We start from the raw sequence: 22170 nt of genomic DNA, 5'->3' as shown, positions 1-22170 counted from the left end.
GAAATTGTTCTTCTCAATCAAGAAATCCCATTTTTCATTCACAGTTTGCATAGTAATCCTGTTTATGTTGCAGAAGAGGACTGTGTTAATTTTAAGTTAATACCAGAATTGTGTATGTATCTGAGTCTTTCTCTTGTTTTACAGTAAGCTCTTGATTTAGAAATAAGCATTCTTGTCCACCTGATGCTCCTTTTGTTTAGCACTCCTGTATGGTGGTAGTTATGTTGATGTTTTGGAAGAATACTCAAGGATTTGAGCATGTTTTTCTTCTCACTTAGACTTTGCAAATGACTGAAAAGCTTTCCCCACTTCTAACCTCTCTTCTGTTGTGCAACAAAAGAGCTTTCCTTTAAGCATCTTGGTTTCCAAGCACAAGAAATCGTCTCTGGCATTACTGAACATATGACTTAAGGTGTGATGAATCCTCTTATGCCAAGTTGAATTTTGTGATGTGTACTGTAGATTAATGTTTAACTTAGCTAAAACAAATGAGTGGGACTAGCAGTGTTCAGAGTGTCTTGTTAGGCTTGTTTTGTTCAGATCTCAGGTTTTGTACAAAAAAGGGGTGCACTAAATCTGCATTGGATCTCACAGCCTGACTTATTCTTCTGTCAAGGCTATTTCCTTAGTTGCCTGTCTTAGGATGATGATTGTTATTGCATTATAACAGTACAAAAACCTTATTCTGGCTCTGTGACCTGCATGAGGGAAAGCCTTTTAAACTATCTGAATATTTATTTATTTATGTATTGCTATCAAACCATATTGATCTATCAGTTGTCATCATTGCACTTTGGTAAGGGCTTGGGGAGAGGGGATGTTTTTGGTGATGTATGGTTAAACAGCCATTGCAAAAATAATGCTATTGGTGTTGCTGTACTTGGAGTTTTATGTTCTTCCAGGAATTTAAAAAAGAAATCCTAGTGTGATTTAGAATGTTTGTGGCAGGACTTGAGTACGTCAAAACCAATAGTCTATCTAAAACAATATAAAACTGTTCTTGGAGCTCTGCCTATACCATAAATCTATGGCAATGTTATAAAAACTATATAAAAATGCAAATAACGAATATAGCATTTTGTTAACTTGATAATGCTTATGCATCCCCTCCCCCTTCTGTCTTTATAGGTCTACGAGGGCTAATCAATCTTGGGAACACATGTTTTATGAACTGTATTGTCCAGGCACTTACCCACACTCCACTGCTGCGAGATTTCTTCCTCTCCGACAGGCACAAATGTGAAATGCAAAGCCCCAGCTCATGTCTGGTCTGTGAAATGTCTACGCTTTTTCAGGAGGTGAGTGCTGTTTGCCACCGTAGGTGCATTTTTCCGCAGATGTTGGCTGTTTCTTACCCAAAGAGGAATTGTGTTCTGTTTGCAAATACAGAGGGAAAGCAAATTCTGTTTGCACTTGCAGGTGGCAAAGCAGAGCAATAAAGATTGAGTAAGGCTATATTGTCAAAAATACCTGATTGCTGAAAATGGAACTGTTGGTCTTTTAAGTCCTATACTTAAGTCACCCTTGTTTAGGCAGAGCTGGTATTGAAATAATTACAGTGCTGTCTGCTCTTCTGAGACTGATCTACAGTCCTTAGTTTTAAAGCTGAGTGTGTGCTTTAATTAAAGGTGCAAGTTTTAACTGGAAAATATGTCACAGGCTTTTCTGGTGGTAATGGGAGTAAGAATAAAGCAATAGCATATAGCCTTGTGGTTTAAGGCCCTAGATTATGTAGGTCTGTATAAATATTTTAAAGATCTTGATTCAGTGTTTTTTAACAGGAAAAAAACATCTTTGCTATCTTCTTATGCGGAAACACATTAATGGGCAGGAGGATGTAGAAAAGTGAGTGTGTTGGTACAGTTTGTACATCGCATATATGAAGTACTGTTCCTTCCCTCTTCTCACTCAGGTGACTGGCATTGCATTGTGTCGTTCTCTTCAGGTCTAATCTGTGCTGTATATGGCAGGCACAGTCTTTTCCTTAATAAATAGTGAAGGAGTCTTATTAACTATCTTAGTTCCACATGAGTAAGGACTGCATGGCTAGACATGGGCTCCTAGGTTTTAAGATTTAAAGAAGCTGGAGAGGTCTATGTGCAGAGCTTGTCTTTTGCACATATACTGCCATGGAAGTTCACACAACCTAGGGCCACCCTAAACGATCTTTACCTTTGTTTTGTGCTTTTCAATTTGATTTTACTTCTGTGCCTTGTACCCCAGAGCCGATTCTTTTTGGTCATTGCAGGTGAGTTAAACACGGACAGAAGGTAAAAGTCCTCCTTAGGCACTGCAGTACAAAGTTGTTTTCTGATCATACTCAGCACTCATGTCAATTTGCATTTTTCACGCTGCTTATCATTCATTAGTTATATGTTTCACTTCTTATTTTTGGATTTTTTTTTTCAATTATTCCCGAGTCTGTCAGAACAGAAGGTAAAAGAAAAAAAAAAAAACTAACAGCAAACATACCAAAAGGTAGCAGCTGCAGAATGATTCGAACCAGATGTGGAGATAAATGGGGAAATATCACTCTGCCTAGATTAAAAAAAAAAAAAATCAGTCATGGTGCAGAAATACCATTTTCTTTAGACTGTTAATGTAGAAATTATTTATTTTAAAAAGCAATACAAAAAATAAAGGTACTGTTATAATATTGAGCCATTTTGATATGCTTTCATCAGATTATGATGTAAACTCTCACCCCAATGGTTATATAAATATCTCTGCATTCTGTTAGCATATATAAATTTAAAAAAATGCTTGGGAAAGGAGGGAATGAGTATTATATTACAGACTAAGGGGAGAAAGATTAAGGCTGTCTAGGCAATGAACTTTATTTGTGTTTCTGTATATGGAGCCCTATTGATGGCCTAGGACGCCTTTTGCTAGACTCTGTACAAGCATATTGTAAAGAACGGGCTTTACTAGACTCCATACAAGCACATAATAAACAATCCAAAGTGGGGCTTAAATGCAGGGTTCACATTAATTTCAGTTGTAATCAATTTTTTTTAATTTCACGCACAGCTTTGGAAATCTCTGCCTTTATTTTCACCTGATCAAAATTCGTGCCTACATTTGTGTGAGTTCTAGTAATTAATGTTCTGGAAGACTGGGATATGTGAATGAGCAAAGAGCCATTTCTGTGATATCAGGCTATGCAGATAGCACTGCAGAAGTGTTTCCTTACTTCACGTTAACACATTACAGCTAAGTGCTGTAGGAGGACAGCAAAAAATTACCCAACCTCCTGGAAGTAAAACTTAGAGCTTAGTCCTTCACAAGCAGAGCTGTAGTGTCCAATCATCCAACTTTAATAAGTATACTTTTACTTGCGAGCAATAAATACCATGTTATGTTTAAACTTTCTCAGCACTTTCATTATAAAAATTTCTCAATGAATTTGAGTTCCACCACATTCATAATTACAACCAATATTCTGCAATTTTGGAATGGACTGGTTCTTTCACGTCTGAGCTACATGTATTTGTTATGCTGAAGAGTCCTGTGCTGTCTTCCCAGAGGCAAGATTTGAATGAGGGAGAGCTAACCAGAGATTTCAGTGCTGTGACTCTTCAGAATTCCTCTGTATTGAATTACCTGGGAAACTTTGGTTCAGATTCTTGTTTTCAGCCAGCTTTCCCACTGGGATTAACTGATGCAGTTATCTCAAGGCATCTTATCCAGTGACAAACGATCGGGGCAAGGGTTAATGTCATCTCCCCTCCGCCCTCCTTTTCTGAAGGTGTGATCTTACACAGATGGAATGCCAGGGGATCCAGTGAATCTCCAGGAGAAAAAGATACTGCTTTGAACGTTAAGCAAAACTTACTATGCAAAAATGAGTGAATTTTGCTCTTCTTTTTTTTTTTCTTTTTTTTTTCTTCATCAACAGATGACGCTTGTCCCGTTATTCTGCTTTAAGATTATTTAGCTATATAGGTTGTGTCAGTGATTTCTTTGTGATAAATAGGAAGCTACAAAGTTCTTGTACCTTGAAGTAGATTGATGGTGAGTAATGAGTGTCAGGTGGTTTTCAGAATTTAGTTCTTGCCTAGTAGCTTTTCTGCAAACATGCCAAGCATTGAATTTCTGGTGTTTATTTTAAAAATATATAACTGCATCAGTTAACATTCTCATTTGTGCTACTTTAAACCTATTTCTCAATAGAATCATGAAATGAATTATACTGCATAGGAAAAGGAATGAAAAGGATTTGCAAATAGTGGTGAAACTGGGTGGAGGGAAGGTAGAACACAGAATCCGTTCACTGAGCCCTTTGGCTGCAAGAGTTTGTGCACTGCTGTTTTACCTACTGGTATTCATGTTTTACTTTGCCTTTGCCAATGAGAATTAATTCCAAGACGGTCCACACCCTAAGGTTTACCTAAATACTTTACAAAATGACCATTCAGTAGAGTAGGGTTAGTGGACCTGTATCTCAGTGCATTCAGTGACTGCAATAGCAAGAATACCTGGGAAAACAGGAGAATGCAGTGCATCCACTCAGAGATATAAAGAACAGAGCCTTCCTTATTCCCATCGTTACTCATCCTCACGAACCTATTGGAGTGCACAGTACAACTATGTAGCGGGTTGAGAAGTGAGGACAAAAAGGAAGAAGAAAGAGATGATTTATGGCTTTGATATCTTAAGATGGTACGCTGTTGAAATGGCCTGTATATAAAATATGTTACAACAAAGGTGCCTAGGAGGAAAAGGAGCTTATTAAGGCCCTTTACATAGACTGAGACTTTGCTAGGTATATAGTACTCTACTTCTCAGGTTTGGCTTGTGTTTAATAAAATCAGAGGACTTCATGCAAGTTAAAAGAGTTTGATACCATATATTCAAGTGAATCATCTGTGTAGATTTGCATGATGGAATTCTAAGGTCTGGCAGACTATAATACAAAAATACAGTTTCTGCCTATTTAGTAAACCCTTTTTTCTAAAATAGATTTAGAAGATACAGTGTTCATGCATGTAAAACTGTTTTCCTAATTTCTTGAAACGTTGCTCTTTGTTAGGAAACCTCTAGTAGATGTCATTTTATCCTGAAAGATGCACGTATTCCCCCCCCCATCCATTGTAAATTTTCTGTATGTTTTGAAGTCTTAATTGGAAACCAATTTCTAAGAGTACATTTTAGCTTCTGAAATTGGATTGGAGCCTAGGACAGGATTTATGCCTATAAATTCTTGCCTACAAAGCCCAGAGAATGTTAAGTTCATATGTATGCAAGATGGAGTAAATATGTCTGTTTGTTCACATAATTGGGAAACTTCCCTTGCATGTGTTTTTGGCAGGAGGAGGAGAAAGAAGTACAGATTCCTTTTTTTCTTTTTCCTTTTTTTTCCCTCACCTGACTGTAATCTATGTATTTTTTGGCAACAATAGTGCAAAATACAAAGGCTAGAATCTCCTTAATGCCTTATGGATTGTTTCTGTAAGAATCCAAAAGCAAATGTTTAATTTGGGTTATGTGTAAGAATGGAGGCTTTGGATCCTGTTTTTTTTTTTTTTTCTTTCTTTCTTTCCTGCAACAGCAATTAAATAGTGTTTTACCAAGCACTTTCTAATTGCATGAACGGCTTCTATCCAAATATCCAAAATAACCAACTAGTACTGCTGAAAAGAATTTTCAACAAAAATTCTGTTAAATTCTGTTCATAAGGATTGTGCCATTGAAGTATTTTAAAGATGACCTGCACAGACAGTTATTTCTATTTGCACACTTTAATGAAAAGATTTCTATAATAGTGATAGAATAAGTCTTTAAAGGAACTTTTTTTCCTTCTGCTTTTTCTCACATTTTGGTGGACTAGAACAGCTCTGTTAGGCTTATTTTTCCAGCAACAAGGAAATGACAGAGATGAGGTAGATGTTTTATACATTCCAGTTAAAATACTGTCATTGCATATGTTCAGATTTTTGTTTTGTTTCTGATACACTAGAAGTGCGAAGCTGCTGCTTCCCCTGTATATTTAACAGCACTCTTACTTAGGTGTGTTTCCGGTTTCTTTATGAGCATAGCCAGTAATTTGACAACATTTCTTGTTAGATTCTTCTAATCCTAATGAAGCACTAGAGAATGTAAAATCTGCTGGCAGGTCTAGTGTCTGCAGTGGAGTAATTACAGAGAGTGCTGTTGGTTAAAATGACCAAAGAGCTCTGGGACTAATTGTAAGGAGTGACAGAACAGAGAAGTTTTATTGCTGCAGTTCCCTGAATTATGTTGAGCAGCAGCTGCGTCAGCAGATTTCAATTACAATACCGCTGCTCCAGTCCCTTGGTGTCATTCTTGTTGGCATCAGAGTTAACTATTGAACTTTTTATTTATAGAAGCATTTTGCGTTATTTGGCTGCAGAGATAGGTTTTCTTGTTTGGAAAAAACGGAGCTTGTAACAAAGAAATTTCTTCTCAAGGAAATGTACTAAAACCCTGTAGAAAACCCTACAGATGTGAGGACTAGATGAAAAGGTTGTACTACCTTTTGCCTACCTGTCCCTCAAAAGACAGTATTTTTTTTTTTTTTTCTATCCAGGTTTGTAGCACAGTACCTGTGTTTGCACTGGTATAAAATGCTGAGACTGGGCAGAAAGTTGGGGGTTGGAAAGGAAGYCCACTTTTCCCATAACAGTGGGAAATTATATATTGCTTTTTTATTGTTTTACTTTATTGTTGTTCTGTGTATTTGCTGCTTACTATCTGGTATGTTTGGGAAGAATGACTGAAAATTAACTGCCATCGGTCTGATAGGGTCTTGGCAAAACCTAATCATGGTGTTGCAGGCACTCTTTACTGGCAGATACTGTTTTGGAAGGTTAGAGAAGGCAAAGTGCTTCATAAATTTTCACTTGTTGGAAATGCAATGTTACCCCTTTAATGCTTAATTTTTGAAAACTTACTCAATGGAATACCAGTTTGATTGATGCATGTTTGTATAATGCCATGGAGAAATTTGCCCCTGCAGTTGGTCTGTTCTTGGTAGGCTGCAGCCCTGTGATTCCTAGYGCAGGTGCAGCCCGAAGCCTGGGCTTTGCCGGCTCCCTGCAGGGCCAGCAGGCACGTCTCTGCGTTGCTGCTGGTACCAGTAGCATGCTGCAGGAATTTTTGAGCYGGATATAGAAGTCAGCTTGCTCGAGAAGAGACTACAAGCTTTAGTCTCAGAGCACGGGTGCCAGAGCTGGCAGCAGAGGAGGCAAACCCAGGTGGTGGCAGACCCAGGGAGAAGGTGGGAGCACAGAAGCTGCAGCCGTAGCCTTTGGATGGAAATGGAGAGGGGAAAGGAAGGAGCTAAACTTCAACCCAGGGAAGCAGAGGCCTTTACCAGTTTTCTGAAGTGATATTTGGCTGTTTTTTTTAATAGAAAAATAAAAAGGAAAAATTTCTGTAGGCAGGTGCCCATCCTCTTCTCTGTGCTGACAGAAGACCTTACCTCTGCCAGCTCTTTGTCATCACTCACTAGTGATCTTTCACATCAGTTTTGCTGACTGAATAATTTGTGCCCTGCCTAATCTGCTTCAGGCAAAATCAGCTGGGGCAGCGCCAGTCACCGCCATAGCCAGGCCCTTGGATTTGGACTGAAATAGATGAAGAAGCAGATGCAGGAGCTGGTCCAGCACCAGAACCCCGGGGCTGTAACACCAGCGGGGGTGGCCGCACACAGCTCAAGTTGGGAGGGGAAGACGAATGAAATGTCTACAGCTCTGCAAACAGCTGTGCTGAGCAAACTTTTATTTCTGAAGCCTTGTGCTGCCTTATTTATATGGCTGTAGACCTCCACAGGGGCTGTCTTGCTCTACAGTGAACGGCCGATATCGGTGTGTGACTGCTATCCTGCTCACTGATATTTCCATATAGACAGGACTGTGCACAGCCACCGGATGCAGGAAGTTACCCTGTCTTCATTCTGGGGCTGCATGACAGCTGGCCTCTAATGTTCTCATAGTCAGTGTTTGTCCCCATTTGCAGCGATACATAATCTCTGAATGGTATTGCTTATTTCTTGCAAGTGTAGTATTTTTAGACTATTTTAATAAAAGGCAGTGGTACCAATAAGGAAGTTCCAAGTATTGTTTGTTGCTCATTGCTTAGGCTAATCCGTCACAAAATGAAGACATTTCAGTGGAAAAAACTGAGAAGTAATCATTCCTGAGATGACTTCTTCAGTAGTCTGTGATAAAAAGCTTTCTATATATTTCATTATTAAGGCCATCAGAGTTAAACGGTTTAAATTTATTTGACTAATTGCACTCATTAAGTTTTTAATAATTGAATGCGCTGAGGCTGTGTAACTTGTTAACAGTCATGTCCTTTTCTTTGCTTTGAGCAGTTTTACTCTGGGCACCGATCTCCTCACATTCCATATAGGTTATTGCACCTGGTATGGACTCATGCACGGCATTTAGCAGGGTACGAGCAACAAGATGCACACGAGTTCCTCATTGCTGCATTAGATGTGCTGCACAGACACTGCAAAGGTAAGGCTTGTACTGACCCTTCAATCAACAAGGAATATTGGATCAAAAAGAGGTAGAGCAATCTCTTCTTAAATAAAATGCAGTATCTTCATGTACAGCAGTCCCAGCAAACTCCTTTCTAAATGTTAGATTTAGAGGTAAAGATTCAAAAAAAATAAAAAAAATCAACCTTTTCCCCTCTACTGTCAAATTGCTTAGAGTTAAGAGCAGCCAAGCCTGTATATTGGTTTGAATCAGCAGCATGTCCTTCTCTTATTGGTTGCGAGTCAGTGTCTTTTCTTTTAAATTGCCATTCTAATGCTATTTGTACTTGAGGTAGTTGGAACTCTTACTCAGTGAGTCAACAAAGGGCTGACTAAAATACTGTATAGGGGATGATACGGTTGTCTTGCTTAAAATTTTTTCAACTGTATTTACAATGTGCACCAGGTTACAGAACTGTGAATAAGAGGAAAAAGCTATTTGTTTTTGATATCTTGTTTCATAGCTTTGTATATGAAAGTACATAATTGTACAATAGAGTAGAATTATTCAATGCCTTGCTTTTAAAGATGAAGTATCTAAGGCTTAAATAAATGTTTTTTGTAATATGACATGAAATTATGTATTTAATGTTACATAACTGAACTAAACATGAATTGAAAACTTCATGATTTGCCAATGCTTGATCTAGCTTTATTCACATAGTTAGGTGCAAAAATTTTATTATGCTTGCAAGGAAAAATAGTAGGGATTATATTAACCAAAAAAAACCCCTTAGTCGCTAAAAGTAAGCTTTAGAGCACTCTAATTTCCTCCAATGCCCTTAGAAGAATCTGTTAAAGGTTAGTTTTGTGGCTTATCGGAGGAGGACTATCAATGGGAAGGCTGCTACTGCTTCTTTGAAACATTTTAAAGCCTTGATTTTATCTTTGAGCCTTGCACAACAGCAGACGTGTTTGTTCAGATTCATAATAGCTCTCCTCCAAAAAGAGTACTTCCAAGGAGAGGAGTATGTGCAGCAGTTCTTTCGTAACTTTTAATATCTGTCATTTGACAATCGCTTACAGAAATTCAATAAACTTCATGAAACAAGTCTTGAAGCATTATAAAGAATAGAAGCTATCCAAATATTGATCTTTTACTTTTCGTTAACCCTGAATAAACAGTCTGCAAACAGAAGTACTTTTTTGGTTCCTGTAAAGTTTCTGAACCACTGATCTAACAGATCTTGAAGCTTTTTCATCTTCTGATATGAGGTGATATTCATATTTCCTCTATACTTTTAAAGATTAGTCTATGAAGGAGGAATATTTTCTCCTTGGAAGTTTAAAGAAAAAGCTTTCAACAATAAATAAGTCTCTGCACTCTTTTGAAACTGATAAGGAATCTGAAAAAACTTTTTAAATGTAGTTTGGCTTTAAATTAAGTATTTATCTGATATACTGTCTGGAATTACTAACAGAATGAAACTTGCTCCACTGTTCCTCTGCTTCTGGATCTATTTGGCCTCTGGCCAAAACAGAACTGAAGCTGATCTGTCCTAAAACTGTACAAAAGTTGCATGTTGTACATCATTTGTTGGAAAGGGGGGAAATTCTTTTACAACTGGTTGGCTATCGCAAGTATGTTGAAAACATTGACTTTTGAATTTATATTAAGTTTCAGATCTGTTTCAGACAGCTCAAATTAGGGGTATTTGCATCTTTAGTTTGGAGCTTTCCAGGGTTGCAAGTAAGGTGCCATTTACGTCCAGTACAAGGACTGAAATTCAGTTATGCATAACGAATAGCCTAAGGTTTGAGCTGCTTGCACGGATGTAACTAAACTATCACAATACTACTAGTGGGAGGGAAGGCATCAGTGCTAGATCCTTGATATCTGTGAACCCAGGTTTTTAAAGCTCTGTTTCTGAATAAATGTAGAGAGTTTGATTAAAGTATAGTAAATAATCTGTGCCACATCAAGGTAATTTAAAAGAAGCGGTTGAGCAGTTATGTGGGAACCAAACCAGTTCACATAAACCAGAATTTCAGGAATGGCCATGATAAGCTACTTCAAGAATGAACTAGTTATTTAGCTATGTAATGAGAAAGTTTTCCCATTCATATACATACACACACACATGTGAAGTGTGTATATATAGGTAAAAATTTTATTGCTAATAGTGAGAATGTGTCTTGAAGCTACAATAAGCAAATATTGCCTTCCCTGTCAATATTAAATACTCAGTTTACTGAATCAAAAGATCTTTGAAAGCTTCTGATTCCATACTGAACATGTTCTACCATCAAAATACGGTGACCAAAAAATACAGTCATGGGAAAATTTCTTTGTCCGAGAGCTCCAGCTTCTGGACTTTATTAGTGATCACCAAGGCTTCAGGATTCAGAGTCTTTAAATGAAAGTGCTCCTTTTGGTAAAAACTGTATAAATATCCAGTGTTATTTGTTYGGCTGAGAGTGGCCGTTTGTCCTTTTTCCATTCTATTTACTTTGCTTTCTAGGAAGTGTCCTAATGCAAGTCAGAGAAAGCTGTGAATCATCTCATTATTGATATCTGTCATTGCCTAAATTAGGAAAAATATATGCTTTTGATGTGCATTAAAAGATGTGTTTTATACTACTGCATCCTACGAAACAGAAAACTAACTGCCCTAAGATTCACATTTGGGCTGGCCCAAATAGTCATAAGAGAAGCTGTACTGATCTGTGGATTTATTTGGGTCCCTGGCTGGTGAGAGAGGGTGATTTTTTTTTTTTCACTTTTGCCATTTCTCCATTTCAAGGGGGAAGTGGGTGAGGGGATTTTTTAGGGTTGGTTAGATAGCTTTAAGGCTGTGTTCCAGCACAGTTTTGTTCAATCCCATATTATTTCTGGATCTTTACAAATTTTCCATTGGAAATAGTCCTGTATAAGATCATTGTAAGGCAGTGATTGACAGATCCTTTAGCGTTAGGACATAAAACTGCAGAAGGCGGTAAACCTCACGTCATCCCTATCCGAGGGACATGCAGAGGTACGCATGCTCCCTGAGACTAATAGGAGCCTCTTTTATGCTGATTGAATGTATACTCAGTTTTAGTGGCCTCTGTGAAGCCTTAGAAGCACAAGATACCTGTACGATCGCCCCTGTAAACCATGTCTGAGGGGTGATAGCTCTTCCTGTGCTAGCACTGTTGCGTTGAACAATAGCATCTGTGCAGAGCATATTCGGAACACTTGCAGGGATCCTTTATGCTGCTGATATAAAATGTTTCTGAATAAAAAGGAATTAAGTCTGTTATGCCTCTGCATCGCAACTTTTCRTTCCAACAGCTTGGGAAAGATGGGTTAGCTGGAAAGTATGCTAAGCTATTAATTACTCCTYTTTTCTAGCCCTCACCAAGGTGTGCACAAGGCCTGTCCTTAAAAATAGACCCCAAGAAAAAAGCAAGAAACCATCTTGAATCTGAATTCTTTTCTCAGCATTACTTCTTTCTTCAGTTTTAAAAAATCCTATAAATGACATTAAGTTGCACTTTCAATCTGTGCTATTCCGGTCTCTTGCTGGTTTGAGTAGTGCTCAGGATTCTGCAGTGTCATTGTATTCTGGCATTTGCTGTCCTCCTTCCTCAGAAAGGTTCAAAATGAGATTCGGACCTGACTGATTCAGATCTCGGCCTTTTCGCCAAGAGTACTGCTAAACAGGCTTGCTGTTTAGGTAGTGGCCACCTTTTCTCGTATTTAGGTCTAAGCATTCACCTGGACTTTGGCATGTATTGATGATCTAATTTTGATCTCTAAAATGCATATGCAGGACAGCTTTGATTTTCAGGCTCTGAATGTTTGTGGATTATAGAAGATGCAGAAAATGATCAGGCATTGATCTGTTTTTACTTGCATGTGTTCTTAGACTGTTCTGCTGAAGAATGGGTATAAAAGAATACCCCATTCTGGGTGTGAGATCCTTCAGGAGGTGCAGGGCTCTCACCTTGTTAAAGGAATGCAAATATTCTACAAACTCCCGTGGCAGGTGGAGTTCATGTCATTTTACATTTCTTTTGTCATTTACTTTTTACATTTCTGCTAACAGTGTGTTTCAGGTATATTAGAATTTGGAGAAATTTAGATTAGAATCTTCTTTTCTTGTATGGAGCAAGATTGCTATTCAAAAGCTAATATTTCGCCCAGTCAGGGTGTCCGTGAAGATGTGAAACCACTGGCTGGGTTTTTTTTTGTTTTGTTTTGTTTTTTTTAATGCAAGAGCAACCACAATCAAACAGTGAAGAACAAGAGATGTGCATTTGTACACAGGGATTCAAAAGCAAGGTAGATAGATGAAGTAATGCTGTATTTTGGTCCCAAATTTTATTCAGCCAATATTATTCAATTGCTAAACAAAAAAAAAGTAATAATTTAAAGCCGATAATTACTCTTATCTCATTTTCATGACACAGTTTGCACTCCTCTTTAACAAGGACTGCTACAAAGCAAATCTGAAGTCCTGTGCTAGGTATCATGAGAGGAAAAGAATGCTGTGCTGAGGTTCAGGAGTAAAATGTTACCCTGCTCTGAATTCTGCATGATATTCTTATGAACTGGTAAAGCACATGTTTGCAAAACATTTGTCTGCTATGATACGTACAAATTTCTGTGTATGCTTCTTGACTATAAAGCATAACAAGCACATGTTCCGAATACTGGGAATTGAATTAAAGAAGATAAGTCAATATTTTTGTCTTGTTTTGATAAATATTCCCTTTAAAATCTAGCTAGCTTTTTATTTTTTTTGTTTAAAATAAATAATGAAGGCAGGACAAAACATTTTTATTTTTATTTCAAAACCAAAAGCAAAGTTAAAAAGCAATCTGTAGCTGTCAGTACAGTAGTTACTGATGATTTACCTTTAGCAGTGTATCAAGTGTTCATTTATGAGGACAAGTTAAAATGCTTAGTTATTGCTTAGGCACAGTAGTCATTTCTCTAGGTGTGTGGGTTTTTTTTTTTTTTAAGTTGCATTTAATTTGAATTCAAATTTTTAAACTCAATTTTGTGCCATCCATATAATCAGGTTAATGTCTATATCAGCATATTTTCAAGTGTGTTTAGTCTTGTGCTGACCAATCTCTTGCAAGGAGCTACTGATTGCCTTACTATGAATTATGACCAGCTTAAAAACAAAAACTGTGCAAGTAAAACCTACTTCATAAGACAGAAATGTTGAAGAGAACCTTAACTTGAGGACTACAATCTAGCAGCTTCTAGTTCTCAGCTGCATAATATACCTCCTCTCAGCATCTGCTACACATTGACAAGTGTGAGTAGGTGGTAATCTTACTTTTTTTTTTCCTCGTCTCCAACCAAATGTCATGGGAAATAATGCTGAGTGGGTAATGCCCTTCTGTTTTGCTGTGAACAAGCTTGCAGGATATTCTTTTGAGACCCTCTCATCCCTGATCCTAATTGACTTGTATAATTGGAAAGGGAGCATTCTTTCTCTCCTGTAGGTGGAAGTGGCTGTGTATGAAAGGTATCCAACCAGGATGTTACCTGTGGACCAGGGCAAATCTCTAGAGGTGGCTGCTTCTCTGCTCGTGCCCCCTCAAAACAAAATAGAGGGACATAATCAATTTGAAATGGCGAGAGTATGGGGATGTAGTTTTTGCATGTAGCTTCTTTAAATGGGAAAAGTGGAGTTTTGAAAACAATAATTAAATCTTAAGTTATTTTAAAAATCCACATGTAGACTTTGTAGCTTGTAAGTGACCTTTTTATAAAGGTGAAGAATGTCTTGTATGGTCTTTGTACTGTACGCTCAATTCATTAGCATAATTTAGACCTTCTGAAGGTCTTAAGTTCAGTAAGACTTAGCTGAAATTCTGACCAAAAATTGTCTAAGACTGGGTCTGATAACTTCTCCAGTTGACAGCTCTTACATTTGAGATATAACTTCATAGCTCAAGAGCCATCTTAAGGAAACCATATGCTTTTCTTCAAGGTTCAGACAGAAATTTCTAAAGCAAGCAGTTGAGTGAGAGCTTTTCTGAGCCATGTAGAATATAAATGACTGAAGTGGCCCATTGTGGCTTAGTAGGTATCACCTATGTCTGGTTTTTCTGCATTTACTATCAGTTGCAAACTTTGTTAGCTATGTAGCATCTTTCAACCAACTTTAAAACTTCGTTTTGTTCCTTCTTATTCATGCTGCAAGAAGAGTCCAAAAAGAATACCTTYGACACAAGAAAAGCTTTATCCTATGCCTTTAGTTTGTTTAGATGGTTTTTTTTGGCACACTTGTCTAAAAATTCATTATTTAACTTTTGAAACTAAAATATTCCCTGTCAAGTTAAAAATATTAGGAAACATGGCGAAACTTAATTTCTATCTTAGCAGTTTCTGTTATAAGATATCGGAAGAGATCTTGAAATTTACTTTTCAAACTAATTAACTGCTGCTGTGAAATAGTTTGTGTGTGCATCTCTGTTACAAAGTAAAACTAAATGCATCTACCCAACRTAAGGAAGCAAGTATTATCACTCCTATTTTACTTACAGAGAATGGAAGGAATACACTTCAAGGAATTCTGCAGAGAAATTGTTGGTTATTTATTTAATGCTCTGGTTAATCTAGGAAAGCTGAAATTGCCTAATCTCTGCGCTCAAATCATAGAAATGAATTGCTGTGCTCCTGAGACCTGCAACGACAATTTATAATGCTTAAAAGATAGGTATGCGTTCATTGCACCCCTTGGGAAGTTAGGAGACGACAGTGAAGAAGCTGGAAGAAGGCACAGCACTTACCTTCCCGCTCCAGATAAGGGCATCTTTCATTTTCTTAGTGGTGGAAACTTGAAAGTAAATGTTTATGTGGAAAGAATAGGATGCTGACAATAGGCTGAAGGTTAATGGAGTCTTAACAAAACTCCTCCCCTTACTCCACCATCCAGTGTTGACTGTGATAGAATTAAAAAGTAGGGTTTGCTGACGTTTCTCCTCTGCGTTCGTTTAGRAAAATAATGAACTAAGAATACTCTGCCTAAGCGGAAATTAGTGCTTCTGTGGTAAAGTGCTGGCCATGTGTTCAGGTGCAAATATTGCTCGGTGGCCCTCTTAGTGAAGTTTAAACAGTCATTTTCATTAACCACCTTGGCAATTCCTTTGTCTTAGGAACCGATCTTTATATCAGATAGCACAAAGCAAACCTCTGTAAAGGGAGACAGGGCTATCTCATGACAAAAGGTTTGGCTGGCAGCTGATGCAGCTTAAAGCTTCACCCCTACAGCAGTAATAAACTGGGCTTAGACACATTCTGACTAACTTTTATATTTTGCTAGGAGTTTTCTTTTCTCGCTTCCTTTTTCTTTAATGTACAACGTTTTCAGGGTTACATATTGTCTGTGTGAACTTGTACTATATTTATGACTGTGTGTTATAAAGAGTTACTGGAAACACAGTACAAGACAAACTGCTATTCACTAGGAGGATTTTTGACTCCTGAGTCTGTTTGCCTTCCTTCAGGTGATGATAACGGGAAGAAGGCCAACAACCCCAACCACTGTAACTGCATCATAGACCAAATCTTCACAGGCGGACTGCAGTCTGATGTTACTTGTCAAGTCTGCCAGTAAGTGATTTTTTTTTTCTAGTTCTGCACTCTGATTTGAAGCTATAATCCCTCTAGTGCAGCGGTGTACTGTATATTTCTTTCCTGAACATCAATAAAATATTAGCAAGATTCTAGTGAGACAAAACCTGTTTAAATACAGCATCAGCTAAATGCAGTCAATTACTAGATAATTGTCATATATGAAGACATACCTAAAAAGCTACTTGGAAAGTACCACACGCTTATGAATGCTAACTTTTTTCTAGCCTCTGAAATGTGATTTCCAAGATCTCTTTGGTTTTGAAAGAGTATGTAGCTGCCACTAGATTTGCAGCCAAAATTTGCAAATTTTGATACGCAGCCATATTACTATTTTCCTTCAATTATGAGCCTCAGGTATCATCAGGAGAGGTTTCAAAGAGGCTGATATTACATAATCTCAGGTACCAGCAGGTAAACGTTTTACAAGACTAAGAAAAATCATATTTGTTGTTTTATTCTGTGCACTGAAGCAAGTTGACTTTTTTCAAGACATTTGGTGTTGCCACAGTTCAGAAGTCAGAGTTCTTGGTTTTTGTTCTGCTCTTGCATTCCTTATAATTATCCACACTGTCTTGCAGATGGACTGTTGTGCTCCTCTTTAAATCTGCTATTATTCTCAATTTCCTGGAGAGATTTGCAGAAGATTTACTGTAATGAAAATGCATGAAATTCTGCAGAGTCCTTAAATGATAGTAAAAAGCTTGATGCGTTATGCAGCAATATCAGCATTCGAGCAACTTCAACAGAAAGTTTTCTTTTGAAAATTCCCAAGTCTTGCACAAATGAATCTGAACAAAAGGGTGGGACATTGCAGGCTTTCTCAGATCTCCTAGTCAAAGAGAAGAGAATTCCAAAAGCGGGCGTAAACAGTACAAAAGGAAAATGCTTCTGAACTGGGAGCTTAGATCCCAGATTTTTAAGATTCCCTTAAAAATCTAAATGCTGGAAGAAAAGATTCAAATCAATAGAGGATAAAGTTTTGAGAGGCTTTCCTCTGTAGTCTGACTTGGCTTGTCTTCAGCTGTCCCGTAGAGAAACCTGATCAAGAACATAAGGTACTTCTTGATGCAGTTATTCTCTGGCCTCTCAAATTCCAAATGCCGTAGGAGATTCTAATATGAACCGCAAAGCTTAATTCAGTGCACTACCATATAGCAAAAGTATTTAGCTCCCTTTTTGTCTAAGCACACTTAGGCATGATGTTCCATGCCTTGAGCTGAGAACCACACTTCTGAACTAAGCTGGATTGCCTGTAGCTGTTATTATAGGTGTTAGGCTGTGTTTGCTGGTCGGCAGTGTGACCAGAACCTCCATCTCTGAGTAACCCAGCTGGTTCATTCTGAGTCACTGGGCTCCAGGAAGTGGGAAATGTATTAAATAAATATATTTTGCATTCAATATATAAAATACCTTTCCTAAAACATGTGGCTTTTAAGTATTCAGAAAAGTAATCAGGTGTGGAAAAACTCTGGTGCAACTGGGTTTTTTTGTCGTATCTGAGTGCCCTCTAGGGGTGATGTAGATCCCATAGTTCTTAAATATCTGGTGTGCACCCTAAAGTGATAGTGTTATTTTCCTTTTTTTTTTTTTTTTAATATGTATTAAACTGTGTTCTTTTTTGTAGTGGTGTTTCCACAACGATAGACCCATTTTGGGATATCAGTTTGGATTTGCCAGGCTCCTCCACCCCGTTCTGGCCACTGAGTCCGGGGAGTGATGGCAGTGTCGTAAATGGGGAAAGCCATGTATCAGGCACCACCACTCTCACAGACTGCTTGCGAAGGTATGAAATGGGACAAACAAAATTTTAGCAGGGTTAAAAAGAATCTGGCTTCATTCTGTTCTCCACGGGTGAACAACGGGAATAAGTGATTTGTTTTACCATGATATTATTCTTAAAGAATTTTTTATGCATATTTTAGGTTTTTGCATAAAACAAAGTGAAAAAGCAAAGAAGGTTCAGAAAAAACATTGGGCCTAATAAGAAGCTATCAAAAGTAGTTGCCATGTGATATAAATGGAAAATAAATTTTACGTTTTCTGCTGCCAGGCAACATGGGTGTACATGATTAAACCACTAGTGCTGTCGTCTTAGTCTCCCTGTTCTTGGTTGGTTTTGTCAGCTAAAACAAAAGACAAAAAGAGTTTGCAATGCATTTAATATTTATCTAAATTATGACACAATACCAAGTGTGAATCTGATTCCACTCTAAGCAGAGACATAGGCAAGCTGCTGCCAGCTAATTTGCAAGGATGGCAGGAAAGAATTAAAGCCATGCAGTTTTCCAAGTGAAAAGATAATTCCAAGCAGAAAACGTAGGCAGCTGGGAAACAAGTTAACTGGAGATAAATTCATGCCTTCATATATAGTTAACTCAAAACTTTTAGAGGATCTGAAAGTCATTCTCTCAAGGCAAATGCAGGTAGACGGATACTTGTCTGAAGAGGAGGTTACCTATAGCCTGGGGCAAAGCCAATCCTCCTGAAATAAAAATTAATAGCATCTGATTTCTAAGGTTCTTGTTACTTGTAAGATTATGGATTTTAAGAAAACAGGGGAATTAATACGAATGAGAAATAGCTAATGCCAGAATGGAGATTTCAACAGAGGCAAAACCAGACAAATTTTCTTCAAAATGGGGATAGGTGGAATCGTAGAGTGAAGATGATGGGGAAGGAGAGCCATCCAGGTTCAAAAATGCCCTCAAACACTCTTGATTTGGGAGCAAAGTGGAACTCTAATGGATAAAGAGGATGGGATTGCTTTTATTTTGGCAGCCAAAAATTAGCAGACAGGCTGAATATCAGATTCAAACATGGAAGGTGTATAATTTCTTGTCATCCACACTGTGATAATACAACTTGAAGCTAGCTTGAAAAAGGAAGGATTAAGCAGCAATATGACAAAAAGAAAGATGTAGGCACTCCTAACAGAAACATTTATGTAAGCCTTTTTACAGGCATAGGAAGAAAAGCAGTGAATGATGGTACTTGGAAAGGGAAATGGGATGGGGAAAGGAAGTGTTAATGAGACGAGCATTTCTTGGTAAGAGTAGTCCAGAAGGCTGCGGTGACCATTTAATCTGGAACCTGCATTGGCCATAAGCAGAATGAGGCAGGGTAGGATTAGTGGTAAGAGTTGATACCATGTTGCCCTCATGTGCTTGGCATGTGCATTAGAGTGAAATGTTCAGTTATATTTCAAAGTAATTTATCTCAAAAATCCTAACCATAAAGCAGCCTCTGGGGGTGATAATTTAATACATATTTGCCCCATAGAAATCTAAACTTGAAAAAGAAACTAGCAGTCTGTCCTTCTTGCCTTTTATGTGCTGAAAGATTCACCAAATGTGAGGGGGGGTGGATTTTGCTTTAGTGTGTTGTGAGAACAGATGCGTAGTATATTTTCTGTAAGCAGTTTCCTGTTCTGTAATGTTCTCTTTCCTATAGCCCCCTCAAGCAGTTCTGTCTGTGAAAACAGGTAGTTGTTAAAAGCTGAATTTTGAAGAAGATTTTTTCAGTTGTCAATACTTTGATTTTTTTGGAAGATATGTTGATTTTGAAAATAATTTTTTATTTACAGCTCTCTTCCATCTCCAAGTTCTGGCCCCAGTCCTAGAGGGCTACAAGCTAGAAGAGCATCCTGTAGACTAGCATGCAACTGCATGCAGAAATCTGTCTTTGTGTTTCAGAATTTCCATATCAATGTTTTTGGTTTTGGAAAGAAAAGATATTTTCTGTCTGTCTAAAAGTTAGCTGTTCTTTTGTAGCATATGAGCAAACATTTAACTCCGTTTTCAATCACTGGTGCATTTCAGGGCAATGTGCCCAAGTAGAGCACTGTTAATGTCTGATTTGGCTATCTGAACCATAGCACTTAACATTATTATAAGTGTTGAGGTTTTTTTGTTTTCCGAAACATCGCTTAAGCCATAAACTTCATCTCTTGTGCCAGTGAGCCACAAGTAAAAATGAAAACTGTTTTCAAGGTGTGTTGAAAATCATCTGATCATGTTGTGCTTTCCTTTGCTTTTCAATATTTTTCAGGTTTACAAGGCCAGAACATCTAGGAAGCAGTGCCAAAATCAAATGTAGTGGTTGCCATAGCTACCAGGAATCTACCAAACAACTCACTATGAAGAAGTTACCCATTGTGGCCTGTTTTCATCTCAAAGTAAGTTCACAAAGGGCAAACAGAGCAGAGGACATATAGTCCTCTTTGAGAGGATAAGCTAAATTCTTGGACATGTCTTCTGACTTTCACAGACTAATCTTTTATGATGAAAATTAATTTAAAGAACAGCTTGCACGCTCAGCTAGATTTTCTATTAAGATATTGTGATTGTATTTATAATGTAGCTTTGCTCTATGTCTGTGGGAATGTAACAAATCAAAATTCAGAAACAAAATGGAAGACTAATACAACGCCTGAACCAGTGTAAAAGCCAGTCCCCAATAGTACTTGTACTGCATGGTAAAAATTTTTACCCTACACTTCCACAGGAAGGATGCCACAGAGAAACTCTGTGTTTGGAGTGGGGGGAAGAAATGCCAAAGTTATGAGTTGCAATGGAGAAGACTTCTTGTATCTTCCCAACTAAGTCTCTCAAAATTACTGTGGGGTGGTTTTCAGCATTTCCAATCCAAATTACGTCAGATAAAATGATGGGAGATAATGTAATAGTTGGTGCCCTCATATAGTTTATTCCTGTACTTTTTCTGGCTTAAATATAGAGTAAAACCATGATGCAAAGTAGGCAGCTATTGCAGAAGATGGATGTCCTTCTCTGTCTAGATGCAGAGGGTCTTTGAAAAATGGTGCACAGCACTTTATAGAAGCAGCCACCATAACTTTGGCTTTGATCTGCTTGAGCTTTTCTGATGCAGACCTCTCAGGTCTTGAGCCTTTGTGTCTCCTGGGATCGAATGACAAAGTCCTCTCATTCCTAGGCAGAGCTGAGGATGTGATCATCAGTTGCTATCTGTGATCACTGTGTCAAGAAGCTGCTTATGTAACACTAGTATCACTTAAAGAAAAGCAATATTTTACCTAGAACCAGGATGCCTTAGAGGAAGCAGATCTTAAAACAGCAACCTATATGCTATGTACAAGTGAAGCTTTATATTGCTTCTCTTTCTAATGGGGGAATGATATATTGAAAGATATAATCGCTCCTACCTTTTGCTCTAGAGTCCTTTCAGTTGTTTGATTTGTGTAGGATTGCTAGGCTTTGAGCTTTGGTAAAACACCTGGGTAACTTCAATAGTGTTGAAAGTAGACCTTTATCTTGTACTTTTCATGACAAAGTGAGTGCTGAGTTTTGCTGAAGCAAGTTGTTTTTCTATTTTTTTCCAATGGCCTGCAAAGCTAGGTTAGTACGTTCATACTGGAAAATCTCATAACCTGTGTAACTATAGTGGCTTGGTCTCAGTGACCAAGTCATGGATAGAATTCATGAAATGATTGTAGATTGGAATTGTTAAATTACATAGCAACTCTGTATCCAGAGTGGCAACAATTTAAAATTTGTTTTCAAAATCTGGCCCATACAGAAGCATGTTAATGAATTGCAGAGGTCTTGACATGAAAGCACAGAATGCCACAGAAAGGTTTGTGTTCATAAGAAAAGACTGATTCTGCTTTCTGCTGGAGAAAGCTGTCAGTAACAGGTAGAAGGAATTCCCATTTTTGTAATTTATAAGCATTTTCAGACTGTTCAGGTCAGTCAGTTCTTAAGATGTTCGCTCCCATATACCAGCAGTTCTTCAGTTGCACCTTGAGCATTAACCAAATATTATGCAATGTGATATGCGGAAGATATGAGCCTGACTGGAATAGATAGTAACATGGTTTCTTTGTTCTTCTTTTGCTGTCTGGCATGGTCTTGCTGTCTGGTTCTTGTATGACTGACTTGAAGTTTCAAGGGGGAGAGAGGGTTTGCCTGGTTGGTTTTTAGTTTTGGGGGCATTTTGAGTGGTTCTTTTTTCTTTTTCTTTTTTCTTTTTCTTTTTTCTTTTTCTTTTTTCTTTTTCTTTTTTCTTTTTCTTTTTTCTTTTTCTTTTTTCTTTTTCT

The 22170-nt window shown here is 37.8% G+C and overlaps 1 protein-coding gene across 4 annotated transcripts in view; it reads left to right on the top strand.

Moving 5' to 3' along the window:
• Window positions 1–22170, top strand: part of USP22 (ubiquitin specific peptidase 22) — a 112913-nt gene that overhangs the window by 83015 nt on the left and 7728 nt on the right. For all 4 annotated transcript variants that reach the window (XM_026082950.1, XM_026082951.1, XM_026082948.1 and 1 more), the window contains 5 exons: window positions 1129–1298; window positions 8342–8489; window positions 15968–16073; window positions 17722–17880; window positions 20145–20271. In XM_026082950.1, coding sequence (XP_025938735.1) covers window positions 1129–1298; window positions 8342–8489; window positions 15968–16073; window positions 17722–17880; window positions 20145–20271 — 710 coding nt within the window. The remainder of the gene's footprint in view (window positions 1–1128; window positions 1299–8341; window positions 8490–15967; window positions 16074–17721; window positions 17881–20144; window positions 20272–22170) is intronic.

This window comes from Apteryx rowi, unplaced genomic scaffold, assembly GCF_003343035.1.
Source record: "Apteryx rowi isolate R43461 unplaced genomic scaffold, aptRow1 scaffold_6, whole genome shotgun sequence".
In the NCBI taxonomy this organism is placed as follows: Eukaryota; Metazoa; Chordata; class Aves; order Apterygiformes; family Apterygidae; genus Apteryx; species Apteryx rowi.
The sequence above is the reverse complement of the archived record's forward strand: the minus strand, read 5'-3'. Positions and strand labels throughout refer to the sequence as shown.